Source organism: Anomaloglossus baeobatrachus, chromosome 10 (assembly GCF_048569485.1).
Source record: "Anomaloglossus baeobatrachus isolate aAnoBae1 chromosome 10, aAnoBae1.hap1, whole genome shotgun sequence".
In the NCBI taxonomy this organism is placed as follows: domain Eukaryota; kingdom Metazoa; phylum Chordata; class Amphibia; order Anura; family Aromobatidae; genus Anomaloglossus; species Anomaloglossus baeobatrachus.
Window position 1 is genome coordinate 30293552 of NC_134362.1, and position 20019 is coordinate 30313570.

The 20019-nt window shown below is 42.5% G+C and overlaps 1 protein-coding gene across 1 annotated transcript in view; it reads right to left on the bottom strand.

The window, feature by feature from the left end:
- NELL1 (neural EGFL like 1) overlaps positions 1–20019 on the bottom strand; it is a 784769-nt gene that overhangs the window by 511966 nt on the left and 252784 nt on the right. Inside the window, exons 11-12 of the mRNA XM_075325359.1 lie at positions 13588–13661; positions 7836–7935 (exon numbers count right to left, since the gene is read on the bottom strand). Of these exons, the coding sequence (XP_075181474.1) occupies positions 7836–7935; positions 13588–13661 (174 nt within the window). The remainder of the gene's footprint in view (positions 1–7835; positions 7936–13587; positions 13662–20019) is intronic.

Consider the following 20019-nt stretch of genomic DNA (forward strand, 5'->3'; position numbering starts at 1 on the left):
AGGTGGGAGAACTGGTGACTGCAGAGTATCAGGAGCGTAGTGCTGAATCAACGCTGTGATCCCATCACTCTCAGGATTCATGGGGGTCTCACAGGTCAGACCCAAGCTATCTTCGTGATCTGCTGTCCCTTTAAACAAGCTGCTCATTGATTTTAATGGCCACGATGCAATGCTTTAGATTTCCCCGGTAGCACCATAGGGGGGGGGGGACCACTTGGTACAATGTTCCCCTGCAGATTAAAATTAATCGTTGAGGGTCCCAGTCAGTGGCATTACTAGAGTTCAATGGGCCCTGGTGCAAAATGTGGACCTGCCCTCCCCACACCCGTTATGTAGTAATATCCTCCATCCTGTTCTACTGTCCCCCACCCTGGGCTTCTTCCTCGTAAATATGTCCCTCCATCCTGGTATATATGCCCCCCCATTCTGATATACATGTCCCCCATTCTACCCCACAGCCTTGTGTATATATAACCCATATTGGTAACAATGACCCATACTGGTATATGTGTCACCATCCTGGTTTATATGTCCCCATCCTGGGCACGTCCTGGTATCTACTATTCCCCCGTCCTGGTATCTACTGTTCCCCCATCCTGGTATCTACTGTTCCCCCATCCTGGTGTCTACTGTTCCCCCATCCTGGTGTCTACTGTTCCCCCATCCTGGTATCTACTCTTTCCCCATCCTGGTATCTACTCTTTCCCCATTCTGGTATCTACTGTTCCCCCATCCTGGTATCTACTCTTTCCCCATCCTGGTATCTACTCTTTCCCCATCCTGGTATCTACTCTTTCCCCATTCTGGTATCTACTCTTTCCCCATTCTGGTATCTACTGTTTCCCCATCCTGGTATCTACTGTTTCCCCATCCTGGTATCTACTGTTTCCCCATCCTGGTATCTACTGTTTCCCCATCCAGGTATCTACTGTTTCCCCATCCTGGTATCTACTGTTTCCCCATCCTGGTATCTACTGTTTCCCCATCCTGGTATCTACTGTTTCCCCATTCTGGTATCTACTGTTTCCCCTTCCTGATATCTACTGTTTCCCCATCCTGATATCTACTGTTCCCCCATCCTGGTATCTACTGTTTCCCCATCTTGGTATCTACTGTTTCCCCATCCTGGTATCTACTGTCCCCCTTCATGGTATCTACTGTCCCCCTTCCTGGTATCTACTGTCCCCCTTCCTGGTATCTACTGTCCCCCTTCCTGGTATCTACTGTCCCCCTTCCTGGTATCTACTGTCCCCCTTCCTGGTACCTACTGTCCCCCTTCATGGTATCTACTGTCCCCCTTCATGGTATCTACTGTCCCCCTTCCTGGTATCTACTGTCCCCCTTCCTGGTATCTACTGTCCCCCTTCCTGGTATCTACTGTCCCCCTTCCTGGTACCTACTGTCCCCCTTCCTGGTACCTACTGTCCCCCTTCCTAGTATCTACTGTCCCCCTTCCTGGTAAATAGGTCTCCGTTCTGTCTAATGGAAAAAACAACATTGTACTCACTGTCTCCGTCTCCCACATCACACAGTGTCATCCTGTGAAGCCAGTGCATAGTGGCCTGCAGCTTTCTTCAGCGTTGGTGCTATTGCAACGCATTACGTCATTGCCATGCGCCACCCTCACTGGGACACAGATGATAGCTGATGGCTTCTGTTTGGCCGGCAGCGTGTATCTGAGTGCAGAGACACGATTGGTCTCTGCACCATGATGCATTTTAGCTGGATGTGCAGCCTCAGATGCACATCCAGCCGAAGCAGAGGCTGAGGCAGACTGTTCCCCTACAAACCCGGGCCCAGTTGCTGTTGCGCTCCCTGCGACCGCAATCATTCCGTCCCTGGTCCCAGTTGACTTTATAACAGACAGTGCTGGCACATTGGGAAGCACTCCTTTTTAGATGTATAATTTAACCAAATTGACTTGATGACCAGTGCGTTAATGATGGATGTTCTCCATCACCATGACCCCTCTATGTTTATTCTAGACCAGTGTTTCCCAAACTCCAGTCCTCATGGCCCCCAACAAGTCATGTTTTCAGGATTTCCTTACTATTGAGCAGGTGATGGAATCATTATCAAGGTATCACCTGTGCTATATTAAGGAAATCCTGAAAACATGACCTGTTGGGGGTCGCGAGGGCTGGAGTTTGGGAACCACTGTTCTAGACTCTTAATCGTATGAGTCTGAATGAGATGTATAATGCCTGAGCATTCCCGTATTGTGCACATGAAGGTCTCGGGAATCGCGGCTTTTTAGGAGGTTTGGTGGTGCCTAGACTTGCCAACTCTTCAATCAGATCTCTCCTTTCTCCAAGACCTTCTAAGATGATAAACATTCGGCTAAAGTCGTCTGAACCAATCTATACGAGAGGGATGGGCCGAGGGCCTAATGTATTTGGGGCCTTCTGACTCACCCATGATTGATGACCTCAGGTGAGGGAAGGATCCGGTAAGTTGGATTTTCACTGGCCAATCCTTGTGTTTTACCAGAGATGAGTCTGACGGCGGCTCAAACCTTGGGGTTCATGGGTATGGCGGAATCGAGAGAGCGATAGCTGCATAATGTGCATGGGGGTCTTAAATTTGGCTTACCTACTGCATTGACCATGGTCCAGAAATCAGGTCTTTGATCCATTGCACAAAGTCTCTACAAGGAAGCGCTGGGGGAAGTTAATGGAACCTATTAAAGGGAATCTGTTGGTCGATTTCTGCTGCTCAAACCAAGAATCAGAGCCTTGCTGGACGACTGGGATTTTTTTTCAACCGGGGAACCACAGGGAAAAGCCTGACTAGTCCAGCCCTGCCACCGGCCAACTTTTCCCCACACCACTCCAGATCTTCCCCAATGATCACACACCGAAGAACTGGTCATTGAAGTAAAACGGTGCGGGAAGAAGCCGCCCATAGTAGAGCCAGACAAGTCTCCCTTGTCCACATTGTCCCCCGTTGAATCTTCATGAAGCACCAAAGCATTTCAGAGAACGACAAACTGTGGTTCGGGCATCACAGATGACAGGTTCCCTTTAAAAGCTCCATTGGGAAGTGACAACCACTTGGGACAAAATCTTGGGTTAGAACTGCAGTTGTCACCTCCACGGCCGCCGTCTTTCTGCCCTTTCAGATTATTCTGTGGAAATTGCTTTAATCAGCCCCAGAAATGTTTTTCACTTTGTCCAATCGGTCACTTTTATTTATTTTTTTTTCTCCAGTCTCACATCTATATTTCCAGTGGCAACTTTGGCAGAAAATGAGATTAATTGTCTGATAAAGACACAAAACGGGAGGAATCTCGTCCTGTTCAGGAGACTCCTGGGCTCAATTACGGAGGCGGAAACACGACAACAGGTAAAAGAGACTCTTAACCAAGATTAATATTGGAACTGCGGAGCAAAGGCGTCCGTTCATTAGAAGTCAGTGATGCCCCATGAATACGGGCCGCGAGCCGGAGGAATGGACGGAATGTATATTTTCTCTTTAATTCCGTTTTAATGGTCATTTACAATGTAACAAAGTGATCATTCCAGGAAAATTACAATGACAAGGTTATTTAAAACAAAAAAAGCTTCATCTTATCAGATTTCATCTGAAAGGAGGTTTTTTTTTTCTTAGATTCCCTGAAAGGAAGCCCTTTGATTTCAATTAAAACTCTGCAATACTTCATCTCACCAGTGGGGGCACAGCAGGGAACCTGATCAGTTGGCGATCGGTTCCGGATTACAGCTGATCACTGAGGGATTTAACAGCAGGACACTATGGGATTGATTTATGGTTAGGGGTCCTTCTATACCCATCGCCTATAGTTTATGATTAGGAGTCCTTCTATACCCATCACCTACAGTTTATGGTTAGGAGTCCTTCTATACCCATCACCTACAGTTTATGGTTAGGAGTCCTTCTATACCCATCGCCTATAGTTTATGGTTAGGAGTCCTTCTATACCCATCGCCTATAGTTTATGGTTAGGAGTCCTTCTATACCCATCGCCTACAGTTTATGGTTAGGAGTCCTTCTATACCCATCACCTACAGTTTATGGTTAGGAGTCCTTCTATACCCATCACCTACAGTTTATGGTTAGGGGTCCTTCTATACCCATCGCCTATAGTTTATGGTTAGGAGTCCTTCTATACCCATCGCCTATAGTTTATGGTTAGGAGTCCTTCTATACCCATCACCTACAGTTTATGGTTAGGAGTCCTTCTATACCCATCACCTACAGTTTATGGTTAGGAGTCCTTCTATACCCATCGCCTATAGTTTATGGTTAGGAGTCCTTCTATACCCATCACCTACAGTTTATGGTTAGGAGTCCTTCTATACCCATCACCTACAGTTTATGGTTAGGAGTCCTTCTATACCCATCGCCTATAGTTTTATCAAATCCTGAAATATTGCAGTTTTCACACTGGCTGAGTCTCATCAGCTGACACTTCCTATTCTGCAGAGATCACTTCTCAGCGGTCATGCCAAGGCAGGATTACTTTGGCAGGTAACGCCCATCATAAAATGATACAAGGCCAACTCTTCACACTAGCCCATGGTCACAGCTCTCTGCATAATGACCTCTGCACAGCCCACAACCCTGCTCCATAAAGGCTAATTAACCATTCTGGACTCCTGTTGTCTACGGTTCATGTGGCTGCTGGAAAGCATCTCTTTGTGATGCTGAAACAGAAGATCAAGCAAGATGGCCTCCAATATAATCTGGTAAAAATGTAGAGCACAATATATCAACAGATGACTACAAATCATTTAATACATTTTCAGTAAGTTTCCTTAAAAGGGGTCATCCCCTATTTTTACATTGATGGCTTATCCTTAAGATAGGTCAGCAATGTCAGATTGGTCTGGGTCCGACACCCGGCACCCCCGCTGATCAGCTGTTCTCGGTGCCAGCAGCCGGAAATGCTCAGTTCCGGAACTGCTCTATCTAGTGATAGCGGCTGTGGCCAGTTACTGCACATCCACCTTATATTGATCTGAATAGGAGACTGATGTGCCGTAGCCAACCACCGCCACCATCAGAAAACAGAGCAGCCCAGGAACTGAGCATTTCCAGCTGCCACCGCCAGCATCAAGATCATCGGGGTTGTGGGGTAACAGACTCCGGCCGATCAGACATTGATGACCTATCCTAACCATAAGCCATCATTGTAAAAGTAGTGGACAACCCCTTTAAAGGGAACGATAAACTGCCATGTGAAATGGTATCGGATCTGCAGGCAGGACGTAATTGAGCAGGAGGAGATGATCAGACGCCTTTTTGCAGGAACGTTTTCAGTAAAACTTCTATTTTATTCATTAAAATCCAGTCCAGGTGCTATTCAGTGCCTGACAGTCTACAATTGTGCATATGGAGAGAGCTGTCAATCACTTTGTAGACCCGCCCACTGGACTCATAATAATAATAATTATTAATAATTACTCATACATACAAACGCCAGGGATTTCCAGGAATAAAACACCAGTTATACTGAATCTTTTCCAACAAACCTACAGTGCCTTGCGAAAGTATTCGCCCCCCCTTGAATTTTTCAACCTTTTCCCACATTTCAGGCTCAAACATAAAAGATACATTTTTTAATATTATGGTGAAGAATAAACAACAAGTGGACACAATTGTGAAGTTGAACGAAATGTATTGCTTATTTTAAACTTTTTTAAAAAATAAATGACTGAAAATTGGGGCGTGCAATATTATTCATCCTTTTTACTTTCAGTGCAGCAAACTCACTCCAGAAGTTGATTGAGGATTTCTGAATGATCCAATGTTGTCCTAAATGACTGATGATGATAAATATAATCCCCTGTGTGTAATCAAGTCTCCGTATAAATGCCCCTGCTCTGTGATAGTCTCAGTGTTCTGTATAAAGCACAGAGAGCATCATGAAGACCAAGGAACACAACAGGCAGGTCCGTGATACTGTTGTGGAGAAGTTTAAAGCCGGATTTAGTTACAAAAAGATTTCCAAAACTTTAAACATCCCAAGGAGCACTGTGCAAGCGATCATATTGAAATGGAAGGAGTATCATACCACTGCAAATCTACCAAGACCCGGCCGTCCATCCAAACTTTCATCTCATACAAGGAGAAGACTGATCAGAGATGCAGCCAAGAGGCCCATGATCACTCTGGATGAACTGCAGAGATCTACAGCTGAGGTGGGAGAGTCTGTCCATAGGACAACAATCAGTCGTACACTGCACAAATCTAGCCTTTATGGAAGAGTGGCAAGAAGAAAGCCATTTCTCAAAAATATCCATAAAAAGTGTTGTTTAAAGTTTGCCACAAGCCACCTGGAGACACCAAACATGTGGAAGAAGGTGCTCTGCTCAGATGGAACCAAAAATCGAACTATTTGGGCACAATGCCAAACGATATGTTTGGCGTAAAAGCAACACAGCTCATCACCCTGAACACACCATCCCCACTGTGAAACATGGTGGTGGCAGCATCATGGTTTGGGCCTGCTTTTCTTCAGCAGGGAGAGGGAAGATGGTTAAAATTGATGGGAAGATGGATGGAGCCAAACACAGGACCATTCTTGAAGAAAACCTGTTGGAGTCTGCAAAAGACCTGAGAGTGGGACGGAGATTTGTCTTCCAACAAGACAATGATCCCAAACATAAAGCAAAATCTACAATGGAATGGTTCACAAATAAAGCTATCCAGGTGTTAGAATGGCCAAGTCCCAGTCCAGACCTGAATCCAATCGAGAATCTGTGGAAAGAGCTGAAAACTGCTGTTCACAAACGCCTCCATCCAACCTCACTCAGCTCCAGCTGTTTACAAAGGAAGAATGGGCGAGAATTTCAGTCTCTCCATGTGCAAAACTGATGGACACATACCCCAAGAGACTGCAGCTTTAATCGCAGCAAAAGGTGGCGCTACAAAGAATCAACTTAAAGGGGATGAATAATATTGCACGCCCCAATTTTCAGTTATTTTTTCATAAAAGTTTAAAATAAGCAATAAATATCGTTCAACTTCACAATTGTCCCACTTGTTGTTGATTTTTCACCAGAACATTAACATTTTTATCTTTAGGTTTGAAGCCTGAAATGTGGGAAAAGGTTGAAAAATTCAAGGGGGCCGAATACTTTCGCAAGGCACTGTATATATCATTCTGCTCAGATTCTCCTGCTCTAACCAAGGACGTCCACAGATCGGAACATGACAGGTTCCCTTTAAACGACAAATATTTTAGCACTTTTTTCAGGGACTATATAAAGGAAACAGTAACAGCCCGTTTTGTGTCTGCAGCTTATATGTGGTAGGGCAGATAATCCCCATTGACATGAATGGAAGACAGCTGTAATACCAGTCATGGCCACACAAAAAGAGGCGCTGTTTCTGGAAGAAAAAAAATAAATGAATAATAATAAAAAAAAATAATAAAAAAATAATAATAAATAAAAAATAAATAAATAAATAAATAAATAAATAAATAAAAAAACCACTTTTTGGCAAACTATTTACTCCAGTTCCAAAGAAGGGAACAAAGTCATGTTCAAAAGTAAACAAGGTCACAATATTGGTTTCTGTTGCAGGGATTTACCCAAATTGTTACTTTCACGCCCAAAAAGTTTTCGGAAGAAAATAATGTACTCATGAGAAGTAAGGAAAATGTAACCACTTGGGTTCCAAAATAAATAAATAAATAAATAAATAAATAAAAAAAGCAAAACTCTGACTGGTCCCGGGTTATCGGAGGCGTCGTGTAGCTCCAGGATCAAACCAACGAAAAGACTTTTTCAATCCATGGAGCATAAACAAATGGCATCAGAACAAAGGACAAAGAAAAGACATTTTTTTTTTCAAAAACTCCTCCTCACCTCGGCAAACAAAACAGCACTCGTTCTCCGGAAGAATTCGATCCTCTTCTGTGCAGTTCAGCGGCGGACAAGGCTCTGCTACCTTCTGTAAAGCTCCATTCTGTAGGCAAATAATGATATTATCCGTATTAAAAGAGCTGCGTGTGGCGCATTGTGACAAGGCGGAAAGGTCACGGCGTCTTTAATAGACCGCTCTGCCGTTCAATGCGAGAGCGGACTCCTAACCGGCAGAGGAAATAATCACAGCCTCACAAAAGGTGTAATGGAGAGCGGCCCTGCTATTGTGATACTGGAGGCTTAATTCACATGCGGTGGAGGAACAGCCCCACAACAAAACCAAAGCATAAGAGCCACTGGGGACTACAAAAAAAGGCAGCGTTACAGGCTATAGACACCATTGGCGAGGACTAAACATGGATTTTTACATATACTAGTCAAGTTTCAGTCTTCATTCATTTTCAAACCCTTAAAATGTAGCTTGTGTCTCCTTTGGGAGTGTCCCTCCCAGTAATATAGGCTGGATGTGAGGTATGTGTGTCTCTGCCAGTAATATAGGCTGGATGTGAGCTCTCTGTCTCTCCCAGTAATATAGGCTGGATGTGAGCTCTCTGTGTCTCTCCCAGTAATATAGGCTGGATGTGAGCTCTGTGTGTCTCTCCCAGTAATATAGGCTGGATGTGAGCTCTCTGTGTCTCTCCCAGTAATATAGGCTGGATGTGAGCTCTCTGTGTCTCTCCCAGTAATATAGGCTGGATGTGAGCTCTGTGTGTCTCTCCCAGTAATATAGGCTGGATGTGAGCTCTTTGTGTCTCTCCCAGTAATATAGGCTGGGTGTGAGCTCTGTGTGTCTCCCAGTAATATAGGCTGGATGTGAGCTCTGTGTCTCTCTCCCAGTAATATAGGCTGGATGTGAGGTCTGTGTGTCTCTCTCCCAGTAATATAGGCTGGATGTGAGCTCTGTGTGTCTCTCTCAGTAATATAGGCTGGATGTGAGCTCTTTGTGTCTCTCCCAGTAATATAGGCTGGATGTGAGCTCTGTGTGTCTCTCCCAGTAATATAGGCTGGATGTGAGCTCTGTGTCTCTCTCCCAGTAATATAGGCTGGATGTGAGGTCTGTGTATCTCTCCCAGTAATATAGGCTGGATGTGAGGTCTGTGTGTCTCTCTCCCAGTACTATAGGCTGGATATGAGGTCTGTGTGTCTCTCTCCCAGTACTATAGGGTGGATATGAGGTCTGTGTGTCTCTCTCAGTAATATAGGCTGGGTGTGAGCTCTGTGTGTCTCTCCCAGTAATATAGGCTGGATGTGAGGTCTGTGTGTCTCCCAGTAATATAGGCTGGATGTGAGCTCTGTGTCTCTCTCCCAGTAATATAGGCTGGATGTGAGCTCTGTGTGTCTCTCCCAGTAATATAGGCTGGATATGAGGTCTGTGTGTCTCTCCCAGTAATATAGGCTGGATGTGAGGTATGTGTGTCTTTCCCAGTAATATAGGCTGGATGTGAGACTTACTGTATGTACCAAGTATGATGGAAGTCAAAGGGGGACTCTAGTATTTTTCTGTAAGATCTTGCCATCCTAACCCATTTGCAGGTCATAATCAATGCACAGGTGTGGTGCTGGTTTGGAAACTAAGCAGACATGTTTTTTAAACCCTAGGGCCCTAGGGGATGGGGGCTTTGGAGGATGGGGGCTTTGGAGGAGAGGGGACCTAGGGGATGAGGGTCTTGGAGGATGGGGGCCCTAGGGGATGAGGGCCTTGGAGGAAGGGGGCTTTGGAAGATGTCGGTCCAGGAGGAGAGGAGCCCAGGAGGATGGGGGCCCTATAAGAAGGGGGCCTCAGCCAAAACTACCCCTATACAGTACCTCACTGGTGAGAATGTATATAGCACTATGGTGTCTTATTACTTACCATCCCTCACAATGTCTGGGGAAAAAAAGTCATCAATAATCTAAGGGTCCCGCATTTTAACCTCTCCGTGTAAAAATTTCCAAGAGAGCAAACATTTCAATGAGATTTATGCAAATTCTGACAAGCCATTTACAACACTGTCTCCATCCGAGCCGCGGTGACATCGAATCACCAAAAACCAAACACATTTCGCAATTCTAAGCGAAGGTTAATTACAATGCACTTCAAGACGTTAACCAAGGAACGACCGGAGGGGAAGGAGAGCCCAGCAAAAGAAACGACTCCATTAATATATAACGAGGCCATCGCCGAGACATTACCATCCTTCATTATTGAGACAATCAATTTCTGTACATTATTAGGGGGACAGGTCTGTAAAAAAAAATAATGATGTCAATCAAATCTATGCCAGGGAAAGCATAACAGAGCCGACGAAGAAGAAGTGGACTCCAACCTGTGCGGAAACTACAACCCCCAACAGTCGCATTGATTTTACAGATTTCTTTCCCTTTTTCCAGAATGCTCGAAAATGAAAATATAAATTTACAAACAAACACACATACACTAATGTTAGAGAAATATTAATATATATATATATATATATATATATATATATATATATATATATATATATATATATATATATATATATATATATATATATATACACATACATATACACACACACATATATATATATATATATATATATATATATATATATATATATACACAGTTAGGTCCAGAAATATTTGGCCAGTGACACAATTTTGGCGAGTTGGGCTCTGCATGCCACCACATTGGATTTGAAATGAAACCTCTACAACAGAATTCAAGTGCAGATTGTAACGTTTAATTTGAAGGTTTGAACAAAAATATCTGATAGAAATTGTAGGAATTGTCACATTTCTTTACAAACACTCCACATTTTAGGAGGTCAAAAGTAATTGGACAAATAAACCAAACCCAAACAAAATATTTTTATTTTCAATATTTTGTTGCGAATCCTTTGGAGGCAATCACTGCCTTAAGTCTGGAACCCATGGACATCACCAAACGCTGGGTTTCCTCCTTCTTAATGCTTTGCCAGGCCTTTACAGCCGCAGCCTTCAGGTCTTGCTTGTTTGTGGGTCTTTCCGTCTAAAGTCTGGATTTGAGCAAGTGAAATGCATGCTCAATTGGGTTAAGATCTGGTCATTGACTTGGCCATTGCAGAATGTTCCACTTTTTTGCACTCATGAACTCCTGGGTAGCTTTGGCTGTATGCTTGGGGTCATTGTCCATCTGTACTATGAAGCGCCGTCCGATCAACTTTGCGGCATTTGGCTGAATCTGGGCTGAAAGTATATCCCGCTACACTTCAGAATTCATCCAGCTACTCTTGTCTGCTGTTATGTCATCAATAAACACAAGTGACCCAGTGCCATTGAAAGCCATGCATGCCCATGCCATCACGTTGCCTCCACCATGTTTTACAGAGGATGTGGTGTGCCTTGGATCATATGCCGTTCCCTTTCTTCTCCAAACTTTTTTCTTCCCATCATTCTGGTACAGGTTGATCTTTGTCTCATCTGTCCATAGAATACTTTTCCAGAACTGAGCTGGCTTCATCAGGTGTTTTTCAGCAAATTTAACTCTGGCCTGTCTATTTTTGGAATTGATGAATGGTTTGCATCTAGATGTGAACCCTTTGTATTTACTTTCATGGAGTCTTCTCTTTACTGTTGACTTAGAGACAGATACATCTACTTCACTGAGAGTGTTCTGGACTTCAGTTGATGTTGTGAACGGGTTCTTCTTCACCAAAGAAAGTATGCGGCGGTCATCCACCACTGTTGTCATCCGTGGACGCCCAGGCCTTTTTGAGTTCCCAAGCTCACCAGTCAATTCCTTTTTTCTCAGAATGTACCCGACTGTTGATTTTGCTACTCCAAGCATGTCTGCTATCTCTCTGATGGATTTTTTTCTTTTTTTTCAGCCTCAGGATGTTCTGCTTCCCCTCAATTGAGAGTTCCTTAGACCGCATGTTGTCTGGTCACAGCAACAACTTCCAAATGCAAAACCACACACCTGTAATCAACCCCAGACCTTTTAACTACTTCATTGATTACAGGTTAACGAGGGAGACACCTTCAGAGTTAATTGCAGCCCTTAGAGTCCCTTGTCCAATTACTTTTGGTCCCTTTAAAAAGAGGAGGCTATGCATTACAGAGCTATGATTCCTAAACCCTTTCTCCGATTTGGATGTGAAAACTCTCATATTGCAGCTGGGAGTGTGCACTTTCAGCCCATATTATATATATAATTGTATTTCTGAACATGTTTTTGTAAACAGCTAAAATAACAAAACTTGTGTCACTGTCCAAATATTTCTGGACCTAACTGTATATATATATAACATAACATAACATAACATAACATAAATATATATATATATATATATATATATATATATATATTTTTATATATACACACACATATATATTATATATCTCATCATTACCGTTCCTCTGCCACTCCTATTCTATCCAACTCATTAACTATGATAAGCTGCGGCAATCACATATCCAAACGACACACAGCGGGTCTTCATACTCTTGTCCCACCAACATGTGACCACTGCAGACAATCATTGGCTGCAGCGGTCATATGCCTGAACGACCAGAAGAGGAATCTAAAACACGAGCGAGGACTCGATAAGGCAAGTATTAGAGATGAACAAAAAGATAAAACACTTCCCTGCTCCAGTATCCACCACATTACCACCAAAAGGAAGCCGGACCAGAACTCTGCAAATGTCCTCGGCTGGCACTCAATGCCGGTATCCTGTTGCGATTATTAAAGTCCTATGGTTGGGTCTCATACAACATAATGATATCTCGGGGGTCTAGTAATCACGAGAGCCATCCAGAATGCTGATATTCAATATTCAAGTGCTGGCCAAGAAAGTTTGTACATCCCTGGACTACCTGCCATAAAGTCCCAAAGTGATCGCAAGACTGCGATGGTATGACTCATTTTGCTCATGTTGAGTATATATTTTTTTTTTTAGCGTATGGATTTATTAGCAGGTTTTTGCTATGAAATTTGATGACAACATTATACAGGGGCTAAAACACTGAATTCAGCGATGTATCAATTATTACACTGTGTGCTGTTTACAAATAACGAAGGTTTTATCACCAGGTGGTTATCACTGCCTGTACTATGGGGCTCATGAGCCCTAGTCCAACAACACCCCTCCTGTTATAAGTTGCTCACTGTCAATACATAATACTAATAATGAAAGTTTTAATCACCATGTGATTATCACTGCCTGGACTATGTGGCTCATGAGCCCTAGTCCAACCTCGCCATTTCCTGTGATAAGTAGCTCACTATCAATGAACAATACTAATAATGAAGGTTTTATCACCGGGTGGTTATCACTGCCTGGACTATGTGGATTATGAGGCCTAGTCCGACCATACCCTTACCTGTGATAAGCAGCTTATTGTCAATATACAATATTAATAATGAAGGTTTTAACACCAGTTGGTTATCACTGCCTGGACTATGTGGGTCATGAGGCCTAGTCCGACCATGCCTTTTCCTGTGATAAGCAGCTCATTGTCAATAGACAATGTACACAGAAAGCTGCAGTGGGGGCAGGGTTAACTTTCTGAGCTCTGTACATCGAAGACCTGTGTTTCACAACTGCTTCACCCAGTTTCACTGGATTTAGGGTCCCTTTTCCTACGTTATGCTACTCTTAGATGGGGTACCAAAAACTTGTTGACAGATTCCCTTTAAGTGGAATCAAATATTGAGCCAAAAGTCAACCCAAATAATAGTCTTACTTACTTTACATTCTTTGCAGGTTGTAGTCAGGATCTTCTGACCTTCTGCCAGGACTTTTCCACCATGAATGCATTTGGCTGTAGGGAGGAAAAGAAACAACATATAAGAACGCAGCATTTATATTTAATTTGCTTCTATTCCACCACAGATTTCTGGACATCCTACATACAGTATATACCGCAAAGCTTTACAGTAGAATATCCTCGTATCCTCGTAGGAGGCACTTCTGTAGACCTTGGCCATTCATGACTAGAGAAAGTTGTCCTTCATCTGATCACCACAGAAATTAATTTTGCATAATTTCATTCTCCGTTCTTTCTGAGAAAGGAACAAAGCCAAAGATCTGCAGGAAAACTAGTGAATTGCAGATAGTAACGTTTTTGAAGGACTCTGTGATTCAGGGGACACTTGACCACCACTTTGTTGGTTCCAATAAACCATATGCAATCAATAGGACTGTTCTGGTGAATCTGTATCAAGACCATTGTTTAGATTCTCCTAGGATTGGTGTGGTGTGGTGCATGTGTATCAAGACCATTGTTTGGATTCTCTTAGGATTGGTGTGGTGTGGTGCATGTGTATCAAAACCATTGTGTGGATTCTTCTAGGATTGGTGTAGTGTGGTGTGGTGCATGTGTATTAAGACCATTGTTTGGATTCTCCTAGGATTGGTGTGGTGTGGTGTGGTGCATGTGTATCAAGACCATTGTTTGGATTCTCTTAGGATTGGTGTGTTGCGGTGTGGTGCATGTGTATCAAGACCATTGTTTGGATTCTCCTAGGATTGGTGTGGCGTGGTGCATGTGTATCAAGACCATTGTTTGGATTCTCTTAGGATTGGTGTGGTGTGGTGCATGTGTATCAAGACCATTGTGTGGATTGTTCTAGGATTGGTGTAGTGTGGTGTGGTGCATGTGTATTAAGACCATTGTTTGGATTCTCTTAGGATTGGTGTGGTGTGGTGTGGTGCATGTGTATCAAGACCATTGTTTGGATTCTCCTAGGATTGGTGTGGTGTGGTGCATGTGTATCAACACCATTGTTTGGATTCTTCTAGGATTGGTGTGGTGTGGTGTGGTGTGGTGTGGTGTGGTGCATGTGTATCAAGATTATTGTTTGGATTTTCCTAGGATTGGTGTAGTGTGGTGTGGTGCATGTGTATGAAGACCATTGTTTGGATTCTGCTAGGAGTGGTGTAGTGTGATGTGGTGCATTTGTATCAAGACCATTGTTTGGATTCTGCTAGGAGTGGTGTGGTGCATGTGTATCAAGACTATTGTTTGAATTCTCCTAGGAATGGTGTAGTGTGGTGTGGTGCATGTGTATGAAGACCATTGTTCGGATTCTTCTAGGATTGGTGTGGTGCATGTGTATCAAAAACATTTCTATTCTCCTAGGAATGATGAAGAGGCTTTCAAGCTACACCTCCATGTCAGGGCATACTGGGGGCTAGATAACACGTGTTGGGGTGGGGGGGGGGCACTCTTCTAATGTCTTGTGTTCTACTAAAAAATAACCCTGATCAAAAAAGAAACGTCTGAAGATGAGCCACCTCGTAATGAACCTAGAATTATGGAGCTGCCATAAAATGAAAGAAAATCTTCCTTTTGAAGGTGATTATTTGCATAAATTTCCCTGAAAGTATCACCAACTAGCTTGCCAATTCTCCCTAAGGAGTGCAACCTAGAAAAAGAGACCGAGATGATATATTTAGATGAATTACTAAAGTCTGACGGGTCTTCTTGACTTTCCGAAAGGAAGGTTACACACAAACATAAAATGGTGATCGTAGCAAAAAAAGATCAAGAGGTTGGTCCACTTTGTGGCACTGCAAGGTCACCCGAATCCATCATGTCAGAGGACCAGATCAATATGGGTCAGTGAGCTCAGACTTCATCAATTCCTATAATGAATTGGTCATTACACTCCACTATTAATCAAAGGTATCTGTATCTTCGAGCAGTGGGCAATTGTGTCAAGGGTTCGAAGGCATTTTCCTCCAGACAACCAGCATAATACTCTGTACTGTCTGTACTTATGAGGGGCAAAAGCTGCAAAATAGCCATGGATGAATCTGGGTGGGCGAACTATCCTACGTCATTGGGTCAGTGTTTAACCTCCAAGATTAGCTACCTCTAAAATATGTTGGACGTCCAAGAGTAGCCAACTCTAATAGATGTTGGACCTCCAAGAGTAGCCACCTCTAATAGATGTTGGACCTCCAAAAGTAGCCACCGCCAAGAATAGCCACCTCCAATAGATGTTGGACCTCCAAGAGTAGCTATCGCTAATAGATGTTGGCCCTTCAAGAGTAGCTACCTCTAATAGATGGACATCCAAGAGTAGCCACCTCTAATAGATGTTGGACCTCCAAGAGTAGCCACCTCTAATATATGTTGGACCTCCAAGAGTAGCCACCTCTAATATATGTTGGACCTCGAAGAGTAGCCACCTCCAATAGATGTTGGACCTCCAAGAGTAGCCACCACCAAGAATAGCCAAACCCAATAGATGTTGAACCTCCAAGAGTAGCTATCGCTAATAGATGTTGGCCCTCCAAGAGTAGCTACCTCTAATAGATGTTGGACATCCAAGAGTAGCCACTTCTAATAGATGTTGAACCTCCAAGAGTAGCTATCGCTAATAGATGTTTGCCCTCCAAGAGTAGGTACCTCTAATAGATGTTGGACATCCAAGAGTAGCCACCTCTAATAGATGTTGGACCTCAAAGAGTAGCTAGCTCCAAGAGTAGCCACTTCTAATAGATGTTGGACCTCCAAGAGTAGGTACCTCTAATAGATGTTGGACATCCAAGAGTAGCCACCTCTAATAGATGTTGGACCTCAAAGAGTAGCTAGCTCCAAGAGTAGCCACTTCTAATAGATGTTGGACCTCCAAGAGTAGCTACCTCCAAGAGTAGCCACTTCTAATAGATGTTGGACCTCCAAGAGTAGCCACCTCTAATAGATGCTGGACCTCCAAGAGCAGCTACCGCTAATAGATGGAACTCGGCAGACCGTTTTCCATTTTCTGGAGGAGAGCTACTTTGCACTGTGTTAAAATTAATATTAGTATTGAGACTCCCATAATTTCTTTGTTCCACTGTTTGACAGAAAACTTAAAAGACAGGAGGAGTGAAGGTCATTGTGAATCGATATGTCAAAGATGACAAACCTTCACTGAAATCCTATTGAGGCCACCAGCTCTTCAGTATGGAGACCTTGCCAAAAAGAACAATGCTACTTGGACCCTTGCGAGTATGACCATTCAAAGGTGTTGTCTATCAGGTTATCCCGAGTCAAAATTCTCTCATGGTAGAAAAATGGAACACAAACAATCCAGAAGTAAAAAAAATAAATAATATAGAACACAAACAATCCAGAAGTAAAAAAAATAAATAAATAAAAAATAGAACACAAACAATCCAGAACCAATAGAAATGGAACACAAACAATTCAGAACCAATAAACACACCAATAAATTAATTTTGTATACAAGAAAAGCACATAAATAATTCACTATTTTAGATAATTTGGAGCATCCAATTTCCCTCTATATAGTTTTTTCTCCCGACTCCGCTCCGCATTGCATGATGTCGCGGAAAAGGGGATTATAGGAAAACAATGGATGGCGGGCTCCTTTCTAGGAAGGGGTTGTCAATGTAGCATAGCATTAGGTGAAATTCAGAATGACATTACGGGGATTTTTTTCTTGCCGTCAGACCTTCCTTATATTTCGTTATTTCTAAGCACCTCTCAAGAATCACATGGTTGGAGAATTTCCTGTAATTGTTTCCATCCATGGCTCCTTTAGAAATTTCCATCAGTGCTCAGACCCCACGTTGCAAATAAAAGCAGGTACATTATAGAGGCGAGAGCGCGCTGTGGATAATTCTAGTTTACGGCACACAATCTGTCAATCATGTTTTGCTCCGAAGATGAAGCAGTGGAGCACGGAGCCGCCCTCGGGCACAATTCGAGGCCGAACTCATAAAGGCAATATTATTAGGACAAAACCTTGAAGTCCAGGAGATCAAAACATCATAATGTGGAGCTGCGTGATTATTACTTATATTATTAAGGCTCTTCAAGGGTGAAGACATGAGCCATAAGTGTACAATCCTCCCAACCAGGTCCTAGTTGTCCAAGACTCTTTTTGCCCCCAAACTGTTTGTACAAATTTCCTCCTTGCAAAGTATTCGAGCATGCTGGGGGTTATAGTCTCAGAAGAAGTCACAGAATGCAGGCAAGTAAAGTTTATAAAATCAGCAACTGCTTGAGTGACAGCAGCTGAGGATCAGATAATATCTGGGAGGGTATTCATAGTTATCCCTTCCCCCTGTTAGAATTAGCATAAGTATTATACAATGGTTGAGGTTAAATCCCAGTGGATTGAAGGACTTGTGGGCATGACCACCTTGGTTAGTGGGCGTGGTGGTTTCCTCCCATTCACTATACTTATGCAAGGAGGGGCTTCGCCCACCCCCCCATCTGGAGATCTTACCCCAAGACCCCCGCTTCTATTATAATCGACTCTATGCCCACATGGACTTAGAGGAATAATGTATCATCTTCCTGGTATCACTATGTTGGTGGAGGCCACGCCCCCTTCTGGTCACATGGGCATGACGTATACATAGGTCCCTCTGTCCACTGAGATTTAGACCTTACCATTATGGTAGATGCTAGAATGTACAAGCTCCTGACAGGTATGATTTAACTTGTCATGTGATGGGGCGTGTTCAAAATGCAGCCTGATATTCCATGCGAGAACTTGCCAAGAAACTGAAGATTTCCTACAACGGTGTGTACTACTGCCTTCAGAGGAGAGCACAAACAGGCTGTAACCAGAGTAGAAAGAGAAGTGGGAGGCCGCGCTGCACAACTGAGCAACAAGACAAGTACATTAGAGTCTGTAGTGTGAGAAATCGACGCCTCACAGGTCCTCAACTGGCAGCTTCATTACATTCAGGGCAGAGTAGCAAAGAAAAAACCATATCTGAGACTGGCTAATAAAAGGAAAAGATTAATATGGGCAAAAGAACACAGACATTGGACAGAGGAAGATTGGACAAAAGTGTTATGGACAGACGAATCGAAGTTTGAGGTGTTTGGATCACACAGAAGAACATTTGTGAGACGCAGAACTACTGAAAAGATGCTGGAAGACTGCCTAACGCCATCTGTCAAGCATAGTGGAGGTAATGTGATGGTCTGGGGTTGCTTTGGTGCTGGTAAAATGGGAGATTTGTACAAGGTAAAAGGGATTTTGAATAAGGAAGGCTATCGCTCCATTTCGCAACGCCATGCCATACCCTGTGGACAGCGCTTGATTGGAGCCAATTTCATCCTACAACAGGTCAATGACCCAAAGCACACCTCCAAATTATGCATGAACTATTTAGGGAAGAATCAGCAGCTGGTATCTATCTTTAATGGAGGGGCCCAGTCACCAGACCTCAACCCTATAGAGCTGTTGTGGGAGCAGCTTGACCTTATGGTGCAAAAAGTGCCCATCACGCCAATCCAACTTGTGGGGGGAAATATCTCCAGATTACCTCCGCAAAATAACTAGAATGCCAAAGCTCTGCAAAGCTGGAATTGCTGCAAAGGAGCATTCTGTGCCGAAAGCAAAGTGTGAAGAGGAAATTATTATTACAAGTAAAAATCATTATTTCTAACCTCGTCACTGTCTGGACGATATTCTCTATTCATTATGCAACTCATTTGATAAATAAAAGTATGATTTTTCATGGAAAAGACAAAATTGTCTGGAGGACCCCAAACTTTTAAACTGTAGTTTAGCTATCGATGGTTATGACTGCTCATATAGTGAGTTCATTAGTTGCTAGTGGTCATGGATACCTAAGCTGCAATGCCCTGCACATGAGGTAAGAGACATAGCTAATCAGGAGAACTCTACTACATTTCTAATTGGAAATATTTATTAATATTATTTATTACACCTACTATTGGGATAGGATCTTGGAGATGGGAATACAATAATACATTATGGAATATTACACAATAAAATAATTAGTATTACACTGTGCTACAATATATTAATGAATAATACACTGCAAAATAGAATATTAAATGTGCCATGTATACTAAGCTGGAAATATGAAAGAAATGCCATAATACTATAATATTATTATTATTAATAATAATAATAATAAAAAAAATGATAACTTCACATGTATATAGTAGCAAAAACTTTATATTATTCCATAATACATACTATAATGTTGCTCTTATACATATACATATATATAAAAATATTATATTTAATATATATATATATATATATATATATATATATATATATATATAATATATATATATATATATATATATATATATATATATATATATATATTATATATATATATATATATATATGCTGTTCATATATATATCAGCATTCTATGCTGTA